Source organism: Oncorhynchus keta, chromosome 37 (assembly GCF_023373465.1).
Source record: "Oncorhynchus keta strain PuntledgeMale-10-30-2019 chromosome 37, Oket_V2, whole genome shotgun sequence".
In the NCBI taxonomy this organism is placed as follows: domain Eukaryota; kingdom Metazoa; phylum Chordata; class Actinopteri; order Salmoniformes; family Salmonidae; genus Oncorhynchus; species Oncorhynchus keta.
The window spans coordinates 15,258,747-15,279,692 of NC_068457.1; the positions used below are offsets into that span (position 1 = coordinate 15,258,747).

Sequence of the window (20,946 nt, forward strand, 5' to 3'; positions counted from 1 at the left end):
TAAGCTTTTTCTTTGAATGTTCCTCTCCCCTGGGTGGTTGAGTTAGCCTAGCCACACTCCCCCGATCCTGAACATTTCCTTGACTGCAGTTCAGTGAGCTCCATGACCTTTGACCTAACACAGAGAGACATATCAGAAAAGTTAATCAGATGACAGAGATGTGCTGACCCCTGTCTCACCTTTTGACCCTGTGACCTCTGTAACACCACAAGATTTTCCAGTCCCAGGCTAAATGGGCACTGGAACAAAATAACTGCATCCGATTTTAACGTCCAACATGTCAGCCCCATTGGGCTGTTACGGCGGTTTTAATCCTACAATACTACTCAAATCAAGAGATAAATAAAATAAGAAATCGCTCTGACCTCTTCAAATGTTTTTTGAAAATGATATTAAACAGTACAGCTTATTCCTTGTATTTATATGTGAGGTTCTGGTGAGATTACAGAACCGTAAGTAGAGATCCAACACACTGAATCTGTTTCCTCAGAGTCCAATACAACGTGTTATACTGTATCATTAGTTTAACTATGTTGGCTGAAATCACTGAAATTGCCGGTAACTGAAAAAATGTAAAGCCTTGATAGAAATAGATATGTTAGAACTAGAACAGCTCTAACTCAATCAGAATCAATAGAAATCTACTCAAAAACTGTTGGAACTGGCCAACATCCAGGAGGCCATAGGATCCTTGCCATGTTCTGTTATAATCTCCACCCGGCACAGCCAGAAGAGGACTGGCCACCCCACATAGCCTGGTTCCTCTCTAGGTTTCTTCCTAGGTTTTGGCCTTTCTAGGGAGTTTTTCCTAGCCACCGTGCTTCTATACCTGCATCGCTTGCTGTTTGGGGTTTAGGCTGAGTTTCTGTACAGCACTTTGAGATATCAGCTGATGTACGAAGGGCTATAAAAATACATTTGATTTGATTTGATTTAATCATGGAGTCAGGTGCCTTGAAACAGCCTTCTTTGTGCGGCCGATCACCTGAGTCCTATTTGCAGAGGGAGTGGTTGTGGTTGGGCCAAAGCAAACAGCCTTCAGGAAACAACAAGGACAAGGTGAGCGGAAAACAGGTACGGGGGTCAGACCAGACCCCGTTATGAAACATCTACTTAGTACTAGAACAATGAAAGGAATTTGGAGCCTGTTTGGGCAGGTACTTGGCCCACTGACGAGGCTCTCTGAGTGTCTCCAGGATAGGGAAAAGGGTGGATGCAGGTTCCTTTTGGCCAGTGATGCCTCAGTTAGGGGGAGAGGCAGGAGGGCAAGTGAGAGCATGTGGACAGGGGGACAGAGACAGAGGCCCAGCCACTGTGATACAGAAGTCTTTTGAAGGTCAGCTGACAACACCAGCACGTATGTCATCAGTCATTCAATTAATCAACAATTAAACAATCCAATCTGTAGTCAACGTGTCTGACTTTCTGTCTGCTTCCTCTCTCTGAGTCAGTCACATGCACACAGTAGACAATAGGTCTGTTGCTACATCACACAATGTACCAAATCTGTACCCATTTCCTGCAGTCATATGACCAAAGCGCCCTCTAGTGGCCTCATGGGTGGAATGTTATTCATATTTTTCTAAATTAATAACTATTTCAAAAAATGTTTATGTTTCTATGTCAAACAATGTTGTTATATTTCAGTCTTCTGTGATGTATATAACATGTAATATTGGGATGCAAACTCAAAATGTTACACATTTCAACTCTATCTGACGTGGTACAGGTGTATTCTTTTATTAAGCCCATAACCATGTGTGTGAGGTGTATACTTTTGGTATAAAGTAGATCTGTTTAAGACTACCAAGAAACACTCTGTGTGACCCTGAGTTACCCCACTGCAGTAAAAGGTTAAAGGACACATTGGAGAGCCAGGGGAGAGTAAAGATGCAGCTTTCGTACAACAGTGATACAAGCCGGAGTAGCAGGATCCAGCCTCAGCAGAGTGAGTGGCAGTTGAGGTTGACGTCACTTCCTCTAACCATGCCACAAGCACGTGCCATCCTGTGTAATGCCCTGACACTAAAACCAGCCACCAGATGACATCAACACATCACCATTTTAGTCAAGGAGGAAGCAGGCAGCAGATGTTTGGCCAAATGAGGAAGAGAGAATCCATCATGGATCCTCAAACTCCACCAAGACAAAAGCATTGGAAGAAAGAATCCGAACACATTAGATAACAACCATGTAATAACACCCGTCTGGGAATGGTCCGGAACAAAGGGGAGACCAACCTCGGTGAAAACCAATCCAGTGGCATCTGATCATTTTTTACATTTGTGTCATTTAGCAGACGCTCTTAGGGTAAAGAGCAATTAGGGTAAAGTGCCTTGCTCAAGGACCTTTCGGCAGGGTAGCCTAGTGGTTAGAGCCGGAAGGTTGCAAGTTCAAACCCCCAAGCTGACAAGGTACAAATCTGTCGTTCTGCCCCTGAACAGGCAGTAAACCCACTGTTCCTAGGCCGTCATTGAAAATAAGAATTTGTTCTTAACTGACTTAACTAGTTAAATAAAGGTAAAATAAAAACAAAGAGCCAAGTAGAGCAGACAGATTCAACGTTTATGCTTCGGCAACCGGCATAGTGCTGCTCTCTCTCCTCTTCAAATACTCAATATCTCCAATCGGTATGACACTGGAATCTGGAATATTTATACACAGTGGACAAAATGACAGAATATGGAATTTGTTTATTGGAAGGCTGATGGGGAAAGCTAATGCGGACCTAATCCTTCTTTCCACGCTTTGTCTCCAACTTTGGGATCCTTCGGCAGTGATATTACCCGGCAGTGATATGCCAGAGAGTTCACTACTAACAGCCAACCATAAACCACTCCTACACACTCGAGGCAGCAGCACTCAGGTTCCTGTGTCTAAGGCTAGGTGGAGTCTGCTTAAATAGTTACAATGAAAACCAAGGCACTCTGCAATATGATATGTGCAATGTGTTGCTTACAGTCCACATGACATTCAGAACTCCAGAGACAGTGGAAGTTGAACGACCAGTTCATTTCGGGAGAGAGATGCGAACATGTTGTTCATCTAAGTAAACTGTGTGTGAGTGATACCACAACTTAAGAGTCTACACACTTGCATGGGCTTTTCATACACGCTACATTTCATACCCCTCAAGAAAAAATGTCAGTTGGGAGACCACAGTGTTGGCCAGTGGAGCCAAAGAAATCTGTATTGTTTTTCAATCTTTGGTTGCGCTTTTATGAGTCTTCGCCTCAAAAACATAGCTCATAAAGGGAAGTCAACCCCCCTAACAGCCTCAGTGGGCAGTAGATTCATTTCCAAGGGGAAAGACAGCAACATGCAATGCTGATCTAACCACCCATGAGGATTTACAAGCAGAAGAGTTCTTTGTCACTCCACGATTTGATTAAGACTCCACTACGTAAACAAAAGACACCACTCACAATTGCTAAAGAGGCTATAGTTGCATTAGTTCAGGTATTATCTGTGATCACCGACAGCATGGATTTTGATTTGTCCTTATCTACCACCTCTGTGGTGCATCAAAACACAATGGGGTCATTGCTCCTATAATGTTTTATGTAACCCCCCTATCTTTTAAATACCCGAAACGTGTAAATTAACCTGTTTCTGAAGGGTTATCTAATCACGTGTTACTTTGGAATGAGCCCTTAATGCATGCTGGGATTAAGCAAACATGCAACACATTCTGACAGGTGTAAGGCGTGTGTGTGTTTCTTGCTATCCTCTACTCTGCCTCTCTGACCATTGCATCATTAGACTCTCTCTCTCTCTCTCTCTCTCTCTCTCTCTCTCTCTCTCTCTCTCTCTCTCTCTCTCTCATGAGAAGCGATATAGAATGTGAAGTTAGCACAAGAGGGAAGACTGTGGGCTGATGGTAGGAAATGACAACATGTTCAGTTCATGAAATACTGGAAACACTGCGGTTCCAAAAGCACAGGGCATTAAAGGCTACACAAAACCTGTTGCTTTCTATGCTCAGAGCTCTATGTGAAGCCTGAGTGCACTCACTGCACTCGAACCCTGAGCTGACAGTGAGAAAAAGAAGACTTATGGCTTTGCTTGTACTGTTCTTTCTTCATCTCTGTGGTAACATCCACTCAGCCAGCCACATAACTCTCCAGAGTCATGAGGCAGCCTACCACTGACCTTAGCTGCCTCTGGCTCTCTCCTCTCCTGTTTTGACATCGGGGAAGGACACTGGATGGCCTATTGTGTGTGAAACTAACATATTTTAGTTGGCATGGTTCGTTGGTAATTTGAATAGCAGCGGAAATGAGATGAGGCTAAAACACTACTGCCTGGAGGAAGAAGTAAAACAAGTGTGCATATAGCACATAGACTGGATTCATGTCGATGCTGCACAATGTGTCAGTCATTTCTTTTCAGGAAACAATATCCTTCCATCTCTGTCCTCTAACATAAACAAATACAGGGGGAAGCCTATGTCTCAGCGACCAACCACAGTCTGTATAGAGATAAGCATAACGCAGAATACTTACAAGGTAAGCATTGTGCCTCTCCAAGAATACGGAGTCGCCCATGATTCAGAACAAGTGTCCACATATAAAGTAGCCTATCCAAAAGTGAACGAGGAAAGAAAATAAATGTTCATCGAATCCCTCCAAAAGTAACGGAATCCTTATATCCTCACCACTCGCTGTATCATCAGTTTCGATTGAAGAAAAAAGCTACACAAAAAAAAAACACTTGTAACAGGTTTACGCTGAATAGTAAAATCCCCGAATAGGACAACACTTGTACGGTTGGAGGTTATGCATGCCACGGAGGACAGCAGTGTCAGTGCGCAACAGCTCCCGCTCCATGCTGGCTACTCCGCTCTGTAGTGGACCAACTGCTGAAGTTAGCGAAGCTGCGCCGCGGTTCTGAACAGAGAGGAAACTAGTAGGAGAGAGAGGCTAAAGGCGGGGCACCTCAAGGGAGCACACGGAGAGCGAGTGGAGAAAGTGAAAGGGATGAACGGCCAGTGCAACAACAACATAAAGATATCCCGTGCATTTTTTTTTGTGCAGTGATACAATGCATTTCCTGCAATTCTACACATTTTTCCATGGGGTAGTGAGACACTATTGCCATTTTAAAGCTCATTTCTTGCAGTTCTATACATTTTTCCAGTACTTATGCCATGTTCATGATATCTGTATGAGAATGACTGGAGGCCAGGGCCCCTGTAACCTAATGTAGTGGTTGTAAAAGAACTGACATTCGGTTTTCAGGGGAAAACATATAGCTAGGTTGAAGATACCTTGTCCCTGAAAACCGATTGTATATTCAGTTGAGGATGGGGCCCTGAGCAGATGCCCTGCATGTCAGGTAAGGTAAACTGGTGATGATTAGGCCTATTATATATAAGGTCTATATAGCTGGCTAGACTACTTTACCTAGCAATAAAAAAACATGTAAAAAGCTATCTGACATGGGCTAATTGAGTGACTGACATAACAAGTGGAAAACTGCTGATGCACTACTTTTCTAACTCTCGTCAGTCCGTTGAGAGCCCGACTGAGTTCCCCAAAAACATTTACAAAACGCACACATAGGCGATTGAAAAGGTGCCTTTTCCAGTGCAACCGGGGTCCATTTCTTCTTCCCCGCTATCAGTGGAACAAACTGTTATAGGCTGTTTACTCAGTCACCCTCCCGTTGTACAATTAGGCTCTATTATGCATGGTTGCCACAGCGGTGTGTAGTTGGATTCAAAATAAACAGTTCACCCCATTGCTTCTACAGAAACTTACAAAGATGCAGGGAAATGAATGTGTTGTGACGTCACCACTACGCTAAACCCCTTCTGTACATCGTTTGCGGTGGGGATGGGGGGGACTATAGATGAGACCCTCAGACTTCAAAGTTATGCACGATGGCTATGTGTCACACTACTGTTAAAAGGATATTAAAGAGAACTAGGGGCTAAAAATAAAAGAAATAAATGAAAAAGTCAATTTGGGCTTCAGGGGGACATTGCTGAGTTTGTGCAATGCTTTGTGTGAGACCAGACTTGAGCAATCCTGGCCAAGGTTTGCCTGCAATTTCTACAAACACAAACATGAAATAAAGCGGTTTTGTCAGGTCACAGTGCACAGGGACTAATACTGGCCTCCTGTGAGGGGTTTACAATACATTTTCCAGACTCCTATTCACTTGAGTTAATGCAAACCATTTCCATTGCTCTCTATTGGCAAGTTGGCCAAGGGTTTATTGGGAAACTTTCTTCACTGTCCGTCTCTCATGTACTCATGTACTCATGAGCTCTTATAGGGGACATTAATACTGTACCAGCACAGGGGCATGGTTAAACCTCAGGGGACTCGGTTGAAAATGACATGCAGCACATGATTAGGGTATGTAGGCTATACGCACATTCATACACACACACACACACACTAACAGGCTGAATACCGGTGTAATCAGAACGAGACGTGTAAACATCTAAAGAATGTGTGAGGCACAGCAAAGTGAAATCTGCTGACTAAAAGGAAAGGAGGGTGTTTGCATTACACTACAGTACAGCTATATCAAAGTGCATGATCACGATCAACTGACGTCATCATTGTTACAATCTGAGTATGGAACCTGGGAAACGTGTTAGTTTGGTCAACCCTGCTCCCTGAAATAAACATAGATAATTAAAAATGAATAGGTCATAGTACTATAGATGTATTCTTTCCAACTCATTGAGTTCACTCCACTGGGTAAGCATGAGTTCATATCTGAAGGAGCCACTTTGTGATCCCCTGGATAAATCCTTTGTCTCCTAAAAGGGTAGTTTGATAGTCCCGGTGTGACTGTAGCTGACACGCTGACATAGCGGCCTGTGCTGAAGAGGAGGGAGAAGGAGGAGGAAGGAGGAAGGAACGTGGCAGAAAATCCCAAAACTCCAGATGTGTTCCATCACACAACATGGAGCGGTTTGTCCCAACCGAGCAGCGCTCTCAGTGTTCAAACCCTGGCAGTGAGAGAGTTTAACTCAAGGAAAGCTGATCAAAAAGAAAAGGTTAGCAGCAGTGGTTTATTAAGTGAAACAGAAGACATGTTTAAGCTCCCACACCTTTCTATTGAGAAAAGGTTGCCAGTTCAGATTCCAAACTGGCCACTGCTATGTTACGTTGAGCAATCCACTTCATTCTGTTCCCACACAGCTGTGTGAGTTAGTGAGTAGGATGAGAATGCCCGACACTATACATTCCATCTTCATCTTGCTGTAGAACAAATGCCTCATTAACGTGTCTGGCAAATGTCAACCTAACCAAGAGTCCATACTGAAGCCTACAAACATATAACATGCACATTATCCTGAGCTCTTCTTGCAATATACTCACAGCTCGTCAAAGTGTAGGCCTAATCCAACAAGTGAGAAATAATTCAAAAGTGCAGGTCCCTCCCAGCTTCCTCCCTCACAAAGTAACAATTTGAAAGTGTAAGGCTCCGAGATGGGACCATGATAGTCATCATATTCAATCTGACCTGAGTCATCTTGAGCACATAAATCTTGAGCCTTGGGATTTTCTCTGTAACCTTTAACCTGCTTCTTGTGCTAATGTTCAGCAGCAGGGACATTTTTTGTTATTGTATTTAGCACTGTGCTTAATTTTTCCACTGTTGATTCTGGCACAGAATGATCCTATTGATGGTCGACATATTTCATAGTCAAGTCATTAATATTCATGGCAATGAGAGGAAAAAGGTTCAGAGGGGAATAACAAAAAGACTAACAGTTGGACAGAATGTGGAATGTTACTACTCCCCAACACACACATTTCTAATAATATTACTAATTTCTTCTTCACATGCTCCGTTATGCGTCACACCTCTGTTATTGCTGGTTGTGTGTACATTGGTTGTATGGACTATTGCTTTTTGTGACTCAACTATAGCACAACATACAGTGTATTGTCACACCCTGATCTGTTTCACCTGTCTTTATGATTGTCTCCACCCCCCTCCAGGTGCCGCCCATCTTCACCATTGTCCCCTGTGTATTTATACCTGTGTTCTCTGTTTGTCTGTTGCCAGTTCGTTTTGTTCATTCAGACCTACCAGCATTTTCCCCCTTGCTCCTGTCCTGTCTATAGTGCCTGTTTCTGACCTTTCTGCCTGACCTGACCCTGAGCCTGCCTGCCGTCCTGCACCTCTGCCTGCCCGTGTTCGATTTAATAAACTTTTGTTACTTCGATATTGTCTGCACCTGGGTCTTACCTTCAAACCTTATTGTATATATAACCCTGACATATTCTACTGTCTGCCATGTGTCTGTTTTTATAACTGGTATTTGGATTGTTTATTCCTATGCCTGATTCAGTGTGAAGTGATTTACTACCTCAGTTATTTCTCCCAGGCTATGCATCTGGAAAATTACAAAAGAATGAAATGCACTCATTTGAGGCCATCCTAATAGCTTCTGTCATCATAAACTCAGAGCGTGGAGCAAAATGCAAATGTTTACATCGCTCAGTTACTACGTGCCTGCTTTCTCCAGTCAAGTGACTACATGTCTCTGCACTGATATCACTGAATCGTATGGAAAATCTCCCATAAAAGGATTTACGACAATCTAATAAATGACAAAATATCCCATTAGTGGTCAAGACCTGTCTAATAAACATTCACAGAAATAGATGTTGTGACATCAAACTCGATATTAAATACTTGCACGAGTTCTGTTGTTGCCCTTTCTGTGATCGTTTGGTGGATTCGTTTTGTTTATGTGACTCTCTTTCCTCATCTGGATATCTCCCATGATACAAGAAAAGAGCTAGTGAAACACTGCAATAGAAAAATAATAACATTTAACCCTGGACAAACTTACAGCACTTGTTTGCCCAGTTTTTTATTTCATTTGAGTTCACGCTCTCCTCTGTGAAAACACCATCTTACGAGGTAAGCACGAGAAGAGATCTGGGGAACACAAGTGAGAGCGAAGAACAGAAGTGGGGAGGGGGAACGCTGAAGGTTGGGTACACACATAAACGACTTTACTGCGGGAGCGACACAAAGCGACCTGGAGTGATGACCTCAAAGCTGGAGAATGCAGTTTCGACCCTTTTCCAGAGAGGAAAATAGAAGGGAAAAAAACAGCCGCTTATTAACCACTGTGTCTCTCGCTGACATCTTCAAGGACCTCGGATAACGCCACTGTACGAACATGAGTTCTTGCAGAGGAAGAGGGGTTAGGGTTAAGACACCCTTCTTCGCATCCACCCCATCCCAAACACACAACACCCCCTGGGCTGGATTCAATCACCAGGCTTCAATCAGCAGGCAACAGCGACCACTTGCCCTGAATCCATTTCTGTCCTGAGGGTGAACAGGACTTCTATACATATTGTTTACTCCAGTTGTCCCATCCAAGAGCTATTCAAGAGCTATGCTAAAGCTCAAATGGGCAGAATTTATTTTCAAAAACTCAAAGTTAAAAGTAAAGTAGGAAGGAAGTAAAACACTAATCAAATCCAAGTGTTTCAGAAGACAAAAGGCCATGGCAGTGAGATGGAATCCAGGCTTGCGTGCTTTTTTTGGGTCAGTGTGTCCTAGTTACACCCTCTTGCCTGAATATCTGTCTGCTGACGGCTGGCTATACTTCATCACATGCCTCCCAGTGATGTCGTCATGAAGTTAGGCTTCTCTGGCAAAACTGCACAGCTTGTACTCTCTAGCACAGTGGTATGGTAAAAATTAGGATTAAGTTGGCCTGTGACGGATTGGGAGTGACGTTTACCAGGCTACACGCATAACACTGTGCTCTATTTCTCCCCTTAAGTTTTACATGTAGACAGAGCCACTCACATGAAGTATTCCCTGTTTAGCGGCACTTAAAATATGGCGTAATCTATTCCCCGTTTAGCTCACAACAAAGTTTAAGAAATGTCTCTGTTGTGGCTTGGCTTTGTGAGGCTTTTAAAACCATGGCAAATTAGGTAGTTGGAATGTCATTCGTGTGAGCTGTTAAGGACCTCAAAGGTAGCTTGAGAGGACTTTCAGCTTCTGCGACGTGTCCTCAATGTCTCAATGTCAGACTGTCCTTAAGGGGAACAATAGTCCAGAAGAAACCAATGCGGACTCAGAGGAACAGAGGAACTGAAGGCAGGCGTAAACCAGACCTAGACAGGGAAATATGATGTGCGGCTCACGCTGCTTTTACACAGCGACAGAGACAGACATCCTCCACCTACGCACCTAAATGTTTTCCACTGACCACCGTTGACGACTGTTGCCATGGCGTCGGGGCCTGCCAGATGTAAGAGACAGCACAATGCTACGAATGTCCATACAATGTCAGTGTCACGCGTCACATTGTTTGTCACATGAAACATACACTAAATCTGATAGAGGACTGACTGAGGGTTACTTGACTAAAGAGAGCAACGGGCATCTGGTACGGACAGTTTCACAGAGATGGTATTTACTTGAAGATGATTTGGTAGAATTACACAAACTACAATTATCAACCACTTTAGACTACATCCCTACCTCCATCCATCCCCCTCTCTCCCTTTCCCTAAACCCTTATATCTGAGTGCTACTGTTGGCACCAATACCTTCCTGTGATGCTGTGTCTCTGTCTAAGAAGAGGGAGATGCTTGAGGGCTCCTTGATGAATTACTCCTCAATAAAGCCAATGTCTCACCCTACAGTAATCAGAGATGGCATGTCCAGAGAAAACACAGACTCACTACCGGCTAATGTCTCTCAAGTGACTCCTCTTCTGCACAGCTAAATATCCCTTAATTGTCCTCCCTCAAAAGGAGGGTTGTCTAAATGGGCAAACAGGCAAGAAGAGGAATGGCTACTTTAAATTAGCTGATTATATTGCCCTGCGCTGTTGTGGATGTAGTACACGGTCTGCTCTGTACTGTCATTGTGTGATCATAGGTGTTCTGGTCCATTAGGAAATTGCAGCTTGAGCATAGCGTTTGGTCTTATGAATTGGTCTCACAGACAGAAATAAAGCCAGAGTGAGACAACCGGCATCCACACACACGCACACACGCACACACACACACACACAAGCAAATACAGATGCATGTACGTGGTCATGGACATGCACTGAATGCTCTCACCCATCCCCAGCCCTCTCCTTGTCTCTCCCCTCTCTCCGCTGGCCTTGACAGGGTCACCGGGCCTCTGAAGCCTGACCTAGCCCAAACCCAGTAGACATAACAGAACAAGTACAGTGACAATGTCTGGAAGGGCTGTTCTGGCGTGACTATCCTCTCTAAAGGAAACACAACCCAGTCAACCCGCTATAGTATACTGAGAGCTGAGAACAACCCACTATAGTATACTGAGAGCTGAGAACAACCCACTATATTATACTGAGAGCTGAGAACAACCCACTATAGTATACTGAGAGTTGAGAACAACCCACTAGATTATACTGAGAGCTGAGAACAACCCACTATAGTATACTGAGAACAACCCACTATAGTATACTGAGAGCTGAGAACAACCCTTTTTTTTTGCTGTTATTTCACATTGGTCTAATTTCAAAACGGCCAAATCAACAAAGTTGAGATGTTGAACACATCAAAACCCTTATCTGTCGCACAACCGAGAAGCTTCAATTATTTTGAGCTCTCGTCCTAAATATTTATGTTGGATTCTAAACACATGGTTCTGAGAGCACAGTCTGCAAGCTGTGAAGACGGGGTCATTGTATGTGTTAGAAGAAGGACCGTGAGCAAGCAGAGAGAGGGCAAGCACCGAGTGTATTTTTCCGTTTTGGTTTCATGCCACCTCTTCTGTGTCAGAGTGCCCTAATTGTCAAACATAACGTAGACTGGAACAAGACATTGGTATCTCACCTCCTACACCACACTAGGCCACTACAACATATACACACACACTCACACACTCTCAAAGCCCCCAAAAACATTCATGACATTTCATCTTAGCCTACCAATAGTATAGTTTGGTTGTATATGACCTTGTTCACCTGACCTTTGAAGCAAACACATCAGCTTGTGGGGAATCCCACTACACACCATATTATCGTATTATACACGTCCTACTGTATATCCATAGTATGAAGCACGTGGCATTAATGATGAGTGAACACAAACCACCACTGTTTATATAGTCGATTGGCAGTCTGTGTAACTCTACTGTAAATAATATTGAATTCATTGTTTGCAGCATTAGGTCCTAACTGTACTTTTCCAGACGTTCTGTAAATATTTACACTAACCCACGGAGGATTTGACAATTGAAACTACATTTTGGAGAATGATTCTAAAGGTTTATCTCATGAATTGACTCTCCTTCCAAAAGTGTAGTCGTGCTGCGTTTCTACTTGAGCTTTTGCAGGCAATTGTGGGAGAGCGAGGGATGGAGGGAATGAGGAAGAGGGGAGAAAGATCCCATCCCGGCTCCGTTGCCCTCCCTGGGAGCTCCCGGGAATGCATCTTGAATCCTACCCAGACTCCCCCATGTGCGCCACCCCTCAGCTCCAGCCTCCCTCCATCTCAAACCAGCAGGCTCCTCTAGCACTGCAACAAAACCCACTGAGGTGAGATCTTCAACTAACTACAGCACAAGAGATGGTTCAAACTGATGTGGATGTTACATTGTGAGTTGGAGGTGGTATTCTTGAGAAGGTGGTATTCTTGAGAAGGTGGTATTCTTGAGAAGGTGGTATTCACGTTCAGACTTTGGAGGGGTTTATTTGGACCCTATAATAGCCAAAGGAGGTGAATATGCTTGTTCCTCACAACCAAATGTAACCCCTGTGCATTACAGCCTACATACCTATACTGTAAGCTATTTATATGAGTCTTTAACATTCTCTGAGTGTAAGCGGTCCACGTTCTGGTTTATAGAACATGTAAAGATGCTGTAACCACTGTGGGACAACATGCAGTATAGAGACATCTCAGAGGCTTTAGTTCAGTACCTTTCTTCTGGATTACCCTACCTACTCACCCTCCTACAGACAGGGTCACCAGAAATGTTTACAACACTCCATGGTCGCCATGGCAGCAGCCGTGAAACACGCAGGAGGAAGCAGAGAGGAGTGTGTGGGCAATATCACCGTTGGGAGTACGCAATAGCAAAGCGAATATCAGGCAAATTGTACAGTTTAAGGTTGCTTGGCTATTGCAACATCCGATGACCTAACCACATCTGAAATGTTACATTATTATCAGATGGAGAATCAAATATTTTTGTTGGACGCAACACAATGAATATATATATTTTGGGATTTCACCACTTAGTCTACCCTTTTCACACTACCATAGTTCCTGGAACCGTACAGTATGGTTGGGGTTGGCATGATAGTGTGAAAAGGGTTTTTAGAGCCATGTCCTGTAACCCTCCATCTATTGAGTCAGAGTGGATGGTCAACATAGAGGACAGTGGTCACTCACTGGTCAGTCCGTTTCCCTGAGTCTTAATGCACCACAGGCCCTCGCCACGAGTGTGATCTCAGTGAGAGGTTAGCAGTGTGTGTCCTCCTGCTCTGAGAGCTTCCAGCTGCTCTTGGCTCTGTAGGGGTGAGCCGACACCAAGTGTGTGTGTGTGTGTGTGTGTGTGTGTGTGTGTGTGTGTGTGTGTGTGTGTGTGTGTGTGTGTGTGTGTGTGTGTGTGTGTGTGTGTGTGTGTGTGTGTGTGTGTGTGTGTGTGTGTGTGTGTGTGTGTGTGTGTGTGTGTGTGTGTGTGTGTGTGTGTGTGTGTGTGTGTGTGTGTGTGTGTGAAAGTGATAGTGGGCTAATATCAGCAGTTTCATTCAACATGATAGAAGTAGCATGCAGATGAGCATACAGTAGCAGGCTGATGAGTTTATTAAGTTATAGAAACTTGGATGGGCAGCCCCCTGAGAGAAGAATGTTGGGCTGCTGGTTGGTAGCAGTGTTGGCCAGTAGAGGGCATATTCTAGTCGCTCTGCTGCTGCACTACAATGGAACAGTGTTGGCAACACAGTGACGATGACAAACCCACATGCTGCTAATCTACGGAGTACAGGTTTAACCCAAATGTGCTGTGTCTGTCGGCAAACAGAAGAACAGGAGGTGAGAAGGGACCGTTTGGAATGTGTGAATGCAGTGGTGTGTGTGCTTGTCTGTCTGTCTGTCTGTCTGTCTGTCTGTCTGTCTGTCTGTCTGTCTGTCTGTCTGTCTGTCTGTCTGTCTGCCTCTCTGTCTGCCTCTCTGTCTGCCTCTCTGTCTGCCTCTCTGTCTGCCTCTCTATCTGTGGGTGCAGCACAGTGTCACACTGAACCCAGTAAGACAGTGCTCTGCTCCTCACACAGCGGCAGCAGCAGTAAGTCATTTCAGAGCCTATTAAGTCTCCATTAGAGGGAAGTCCTCCCTGCTGGCTCAGCTAATCCGACACAGGTGTGGCTTCAGACAACCGCAGCTCTCAAACGGGCCTCAGCCTGAGCAGCTTCTACCTAGGACTCCATTTCCCACGCTACCCCATGGGCTTTGAGGTTCAGCTTAGGGCAAATTATGATTCATTCATTGATTGACGACTCAAACGGAGTTCTTCCACTGTCCTATGTTCGCTCCATATTTCAGTCTAAGACTGCCATCTTTGAAGTTGTTTGTGGTGATGTCAAAAAGCGGGGTGTTGTACAAAACAAAGTAATCTGCAATTGGCTCAGCTCTAACCAATCAGAGTATCTAGCCCAACCCATCGGTTTCTGGGACCAATCAGAATGGTTAGAATGTGTTTGCATTCTAGAAATCGTCTGGAAGGTGATCAGATCCAGACTCATTGCGGACAATAAACTAACGTGTGGCTTAAGCAAGTTTGGGTAGCCAGGCAAATGAATTCAGCCTTCTGCAGAAAATTAGTAGGAGCCGTATTAAAGCCGAGACTAATGTCTTAATATAATGATCTAGACTCCTAGTTAAAGTGTTGGCTCCTCTTTGGTTTAGATTTACCACAAGAACCTCCCCTCTTTGTTTCAATAAGCCTCCCAAATGTATTTCCTTCGTTCAAATTATTGAAATTCACCCATCATTTGGGCTTCTTAATGTAACTGACCCCATGGGGGTCTTGATTCAAATGACTCTGACTTTTGAATAACGAGAACTCAGCCTTAGCTCAGCGTCCTTTCCCTGTAGTAACAACCTCCTCTCTCTACTCCTTCCCTGCCCCTCCCTCTCCTCTCTCTACCCCTGAAGCCGTCTGCCTCTCTCCCTTATACTCCTCCATTGCAGCGGCAGCTCGAGTTTCCCGAGCGGGCCAGAAAGAAAAATGATTATTCCTGTAATGTCTTCATTCCAGCAGCAGACTGTTCTCGTCTGAGGGGAGCTAGTGGGGTGTGGGTGTAGTGATACAACGTGACAAAGGGATGTGGAAGCAGAGAGAGACAGGAGCAGCAGCATGGACAAAGCCAGGCAGACTAGGCACAGTAAAGTGGGCACTAAGGGGACTCTTTCATTGTGTTTATTCTGCACACATTCCCACAGTGCACTGGGCTTTGGGTAGAATGATGACATTTTAGACACTAGAGCAATCTATGGCTCTAGTCTTTTCTAAAATCATAACAAGGGCATTTAAAGGTTTATAAAACACTTGCCTAGAACATGAGCACATCATCAAGTGTATCCAACTGCTAAAACACACATACACACACACACACACACGCATACGCACACACACACAGAACACTGAAGTGCGTCAGCGCTCTTCAGACCCTGCTCTGGTATGACGAGGGTCTATGATCCCTTCCAAAACAGTGTGAGTGCAAGGGAGGGAGGGAGGGAGGGAGGGAGGGAGGAGGGAGGGAGGGAGGGAGGGAGGGAAAAGAGGAATAGACACAGGCGCTATGTTTACCTCTGTAACCAAGATAATAAAAGGACAGCTTCTTTCTGCCGTCCATTTAATTAGCTACTAACATGGAGTCTGTGGGTATGTCCCAAATGTCAGCCTATTCCCTATATAGTGCATTCATTTGGAAAAGGGGCCATGGGGCTTTTGTCAAACGTAGTGCACTATATAGGGAATAGGGTGCCATTTGGGACACATCCTGTGACTTAAGGAGAACACGCCATCTGAATAAAGTGAGGGATGGACGATAGAGAGATGAAAGGAGGAAAGGGAGAGATAAAAGGTTGGAGAGGGGAAAATGTGGACAATGAAAGGGTGTTTTCAAAAAGATACAATATATTATCACAAATAATATCCCGACATGTAACTGTAGCGATCTTTTCCCATCACTACCCTACACTGCTCTCACATCTGGAGGCCAGGATACACACCACATTTATACACACACATTCTCTCTCTCACTCACTCACTCACTCACTCACTCACTCACTCACTCACTCACTCACTCACTCACTCACACACTCACTCACACACACACACACATACGTAACGTCACAGCACCAGGCTTCTGGGAAGGGACCCAGCAGTAGGGTAAAGGATCCATGCCTGGATATGATGTCTATACCCACTGAGTAACTCATTAGTACTTTGTTCTCTGGCCATAGCATTAACATAATTCACACTCTTATACAATAATATTATGTTGTAACAGCATAAAAAAAAGAGGAATAGACACAGGCGCTATGTTTATCTCTGTAACCAAGATAACAAAAGGACAGCTTCTTTCTGCCGTCCATTTAATTAGCTACTAACATGGAGACAACATGTCAGCCTATTCCCTATATAGTGCATTCATTTGGAAAAGGGGCCATGAGGCTTTTGTCAAACGTAGTGCACTATATAGGGAATAGGGTGCCATTTGGGACACATCCTGTGACTTAAGGAGAACACGTCATCTGAATAAAGTGAGGGATGGACGATAGAGAGATGAAAGGAGGAATGGGAGAGATAAAAGGTTGGAGGAGGAGAGGTGAAAATGTGGACAATGAAAGGGTATTAGAATACAATGCAATACAGCAAGGTGACACATCCATACACTATCCGAAGAAAAACAACTACATATTTCAAGCACCGCCTTTATAGGGTTGCAGACCAGACCATGCAGTGTGCCATATCACTTCTTTTCTATGTTGACATAAGAATGTAGCCCTCCGTCAGCTTTAGTAAAACAACATACTGAAGGTTGTCGGTTTGTTACCTCAGCTCCCCTGCTCTTCCTGTTTCAACTGACTCCTCCACCGCTCATTTGTGCAATAATAATAGTCACTCTCCTACAGTCCTCCCATGTAACCATCTATTCACCCATGGTGAACTCAACCCTAACCCTGGTGAACAACTCTAAGCCTGGGGAACTCGACCCTAACCCTGGGGACCTCAGCCCTAACCGTGGGGAACTCGACCCTAACCCTGGTGAACAACTCTAAGCCTGGGGAACTCGACCCTAACCCTGGGGACCTCAGCCCTAACCGTGGGGAACTCGACCCTAACCCTGGTGAACAACTCTAAGCCTGGGGAACTCGACCCTAACCCTGGTGAACAACTCTAAGCCTGGGGAACTCGACCCTAACCCTGGGGACCTCAGCCCTAACCGTGGGGAACTCGACCCTAACCCTGGTAAACAACTCTAAGCCTGGGGAACTCAACCCTAACCCTGGTGAACAACTCTAAGCCTGGGGAACTCGACCCTAACCCTGGGGACCTCAGCCCTAACCGTGGGGAACTCGACCCTAACCCTGGTGAACAACTCTAAGCCTGGGGAACTCGACCCTAACCCTGGTGAACAACTCTAACCCTGGGGACCTCGGCCCTAACCCTGGGGAACTTGACCCTGACCCTGGGGAACTTGACCCTAACCCTGGGGACCTCGGCCCTAACCGTGGGGAAGTCAACCCTAACCCTGGTGAACAACTCTAAGCCTGGGTAACTCAGCCCTAACCCTGGTGAACAACTCTAAGCCTGGGGAACTCGACCCTAACCCTGGTGAACAACTCTAAGCCTGGGGAACTCGACCCTAACCCTGGTGAACAACTCTAACCCTGGGGACCTCGGCCCTAACCGTGGGGAAGTCAACCCTAACCCTGGTGAACAACTCTAAGCCTGGGTAACTCGACCCTAACCCTGGTGAACAACTCTAAGCCTGGGGAACTCGACCCTAACCCTGGTGAACAACTCTAACCCTGGGGACCTCGGCCCTACCCCTGGAGAAGTCAACCCTAACCCTGGTGAACAACTATAAGCCTGGGTAACTCAGCCCTAACCCTGGTGAACAACTCTAACCCTGGGGAACTCGACCCTAACCCTAGTAAACAACTCTAACCTTGGGGAACTCGACCATAACCCTGGTAAACAACTCTAACCTTGGGGAACTCGACCCTAACCCTGGGGACCTCGGCCCTAACCATGGGGAACTCCTCTAACCCTGGTGAACAACTCTAACCCTGGGGAACTCGGCCCTAACCGTGGGGAACTCCTCTAACCCTGGTGAACAACTCTAACCCTGGGGACCTGGCCCTAACCCTGGGGAACTACCCTAACCCTGGGGAACTCAACCCTAACCCTGGTGAACTCAACCCTAACCCTGGTGAACAACTCTAACCCTGGTGAACTCGACCCTAACCCTGGGGAACTCAACCCTAACCCTGGTGAACTCAACCCTAACCCTGGTGAACAACTCTAACCCTGGGGAACTCAACCCTAACCCTGGTGAACAACTCTAACCCTGGGGAACTCAACCCTAACCCTGGGGAACTCGACCCTAACCCTGGTGAACAACTCTAACCCTGGGGAACTCAACCCTAACCCTGGTGAACAACTCTAACCCTGGGGAACTCAACCCTAACCCTGGTGAACTCAACCCTAACCCTGGTGAACAACTCTAACCCTGGGGAACTCAACCCTAATCCTGGGGAACTCAACCCTAACCCTGGTGAACTCAACCCTAACCCTGGTGAACTCAACCCTAACCCTGAGGAACTTGACCCTAACCCTGGTGAACAACTCTAACCCTGGGGAACTCGACCCTAACCCTGGGGACCTCGGCCCTAACCCTGGGGAACTCGACCCTAACCCCGGGGAACTCGACCCTAACCCTCGGGAACTCAACCCTAACCCTGGTGAACTTAACCCTAACCCTGGTGAACTCGACCCTAACCCTGGTGATCAACTCTAACCCTGGGGAACTCGACCTTAACCATGGGGAACTCAACCCTAACCATGGTGAACTCAACCCTAACCCTGGTGAACAACTCTAACCCTGGGGAACTCAACCCTAACCCTGGTGAACAACTCTAACCCTGGTGAAAACACTAACCCTGGTGAAAAACACTAACCCTGGTGAACTCAACCCTAACCCTGGTGAACTCGACCCTAACCCTGAGGAACTTGACCCTAACCCTGGGGAACTCGACCCTAACCCTGGTGAACTCAACCCTAACCCTGGTGAACTCAACCCTAACCCTGAGGAACTCGACCCTAACCCTGGTGAACTCAACCCTAACCCTGGTGAACAACTCTAACCCTGGTGAACAACTCTAAGCCTGGGGAACTCGGCCCTAACCCTGGTGAACAACTCTAAGCCTGGGGAACTCGACCCTAACCCTGGGGAACTCGGCCCTAACCCTGGTGAACAACTCTAACCCTGGAGAACAACTCTAACCCTTGTGAACAACTCTAAGCCTGGGGACCTCGGCCCTAACCCTGGGGAACTCGGCCCTAACCCTGGTGAACAACTCTAAGCCTGGGTAACTCGAACCTAACCCTGGGGAACTCGACCCTAACCCTGGTGAACTCAACCCTAACCCTGGTGAACTCAACCCTAACCCTGAGGAACTCGACCCTAACCCTGGTGAACTCAACCCTAACCCTGGTGAACAACTCTAACCCTGGTGAACAACTCTAAGCCTGGGGAACTCGGTCCTAACCCTGGTGAACAACTCTAAGCCTGGGGACCTCGGCCCTAACCCTGGGGAACTCGGCCCTAACCCTGGTGAACAACTCTAAGCCTGGGTAACTCGAACCTAACCCTGGGGAACTCGACCCTAACCCTGGGGAACTCAACCCTAACCCTGGTGAACTTAACCCTAACCCTGGTGAACTCGACCCTAACCCTGGTGAACAACTCTAACCCTGGTGAACTCGACCCTAACCCTGGGGAACTCAACCCTAACCCTGGTGAACTCAACCCTAACCCTGGTGAACAACTCTAACCCTGGGGAACTCAACCCTAACCCTGGTGAACAACTCTAACCCTGGTGAACAACTCTAACCCTGGTGAACTCGACCCTAACCCTGGGGAACTCAACCCTAACCCTGGTGAACTCAACCCTAACCCTGGTGAACAACTCTAACCCTGGGGAACTCAACCCTAACCCTGGTGAACAACTCTAACCGTGGGGAACTCAACCCTAATCCTGGTGAACTCAACCCTAACCCTGGTGAACAACTCTAACCATGGGGAACTCAACCCTAACCCTGGTGAACAACTCTAACCCTGGGGAACTCAACCCTAACCCTGGGGAACTCGACCCTAACCCTGGTGAACAACTCTAACCCTGGGGAACTCAACACTAAACCCTGGTGAAAAACACTAACCCTGGTGAACTCAACCCTAACCCTGGTGAACAACTCTAACCCTGGGGAACTCAACCCTAACCCTGGGGAACTCAACCCTAACCCTGGTGAACTCAACCCTAACCCTGGTGAACTCAACCCTAACCCTGGGGAACTCGACCCTAACCCTGGTGATCAACTCTAACCCTGGGGAACTCAACCCTAACCCTGGGGAACAACTCTAACCCTGGTGAACAACTCTAAGCCTGGGGACCTCGGCCCTAACCCTGGGGAACTCGGCCCTAACCCTGGTGAACTCAACCCTAACCCTGGTGAACAACTCTAACCCTGGTGAACAACTCTAAGCCTGGGGAACTCGGCCCTAACCCTGGAGAACAACTCTAACACTGGGGACCTCGGCCCTAACCCTGGAGAACTCGACCCTAACCCTGGGGAACTCGACCCTAACCCTGGTGAACAACTCTAACCCTGGGGAACTCGAACCTAACCCTGGGGAACTCAACCCTAACCCTGGTGAAC

At 46.2% G+C, this 20,946-nt stretch overlaps 1 protein-coding gene across 3 annotated transcripts in view; it reads right to left on the reverse strand.

Moving 5' to 3' along the window:
* LOC118372276 (rho GTPase-activating protein 6-like) overlaps positions 1 to 20,946 on the reverse strand; it is an 83,102-nt gene that overhangs the window by 43,841 nt on the left and 18,315 nt on the right. The window contains exon 1 of one of the 3 annotated variants that reach the window (XM_052499244.1): positions 4,506 to 4,897. The exons of the other annotated variants lie outside the window; for them this stretch is intronic. Within the exon in view, the coding sequence (XP_052355204.1) occupies positions 4,506 to 4,547 (42 nt within the window). The 5' untranslated portion in view covers positions 4,548 to 4,897. Of the gene's footprint in view, positions 1 to 4,505; positions 4,898 to 20,946 lie in introns of those variants that run through there. 3 annotated transcript variants of the gene reach the window in all.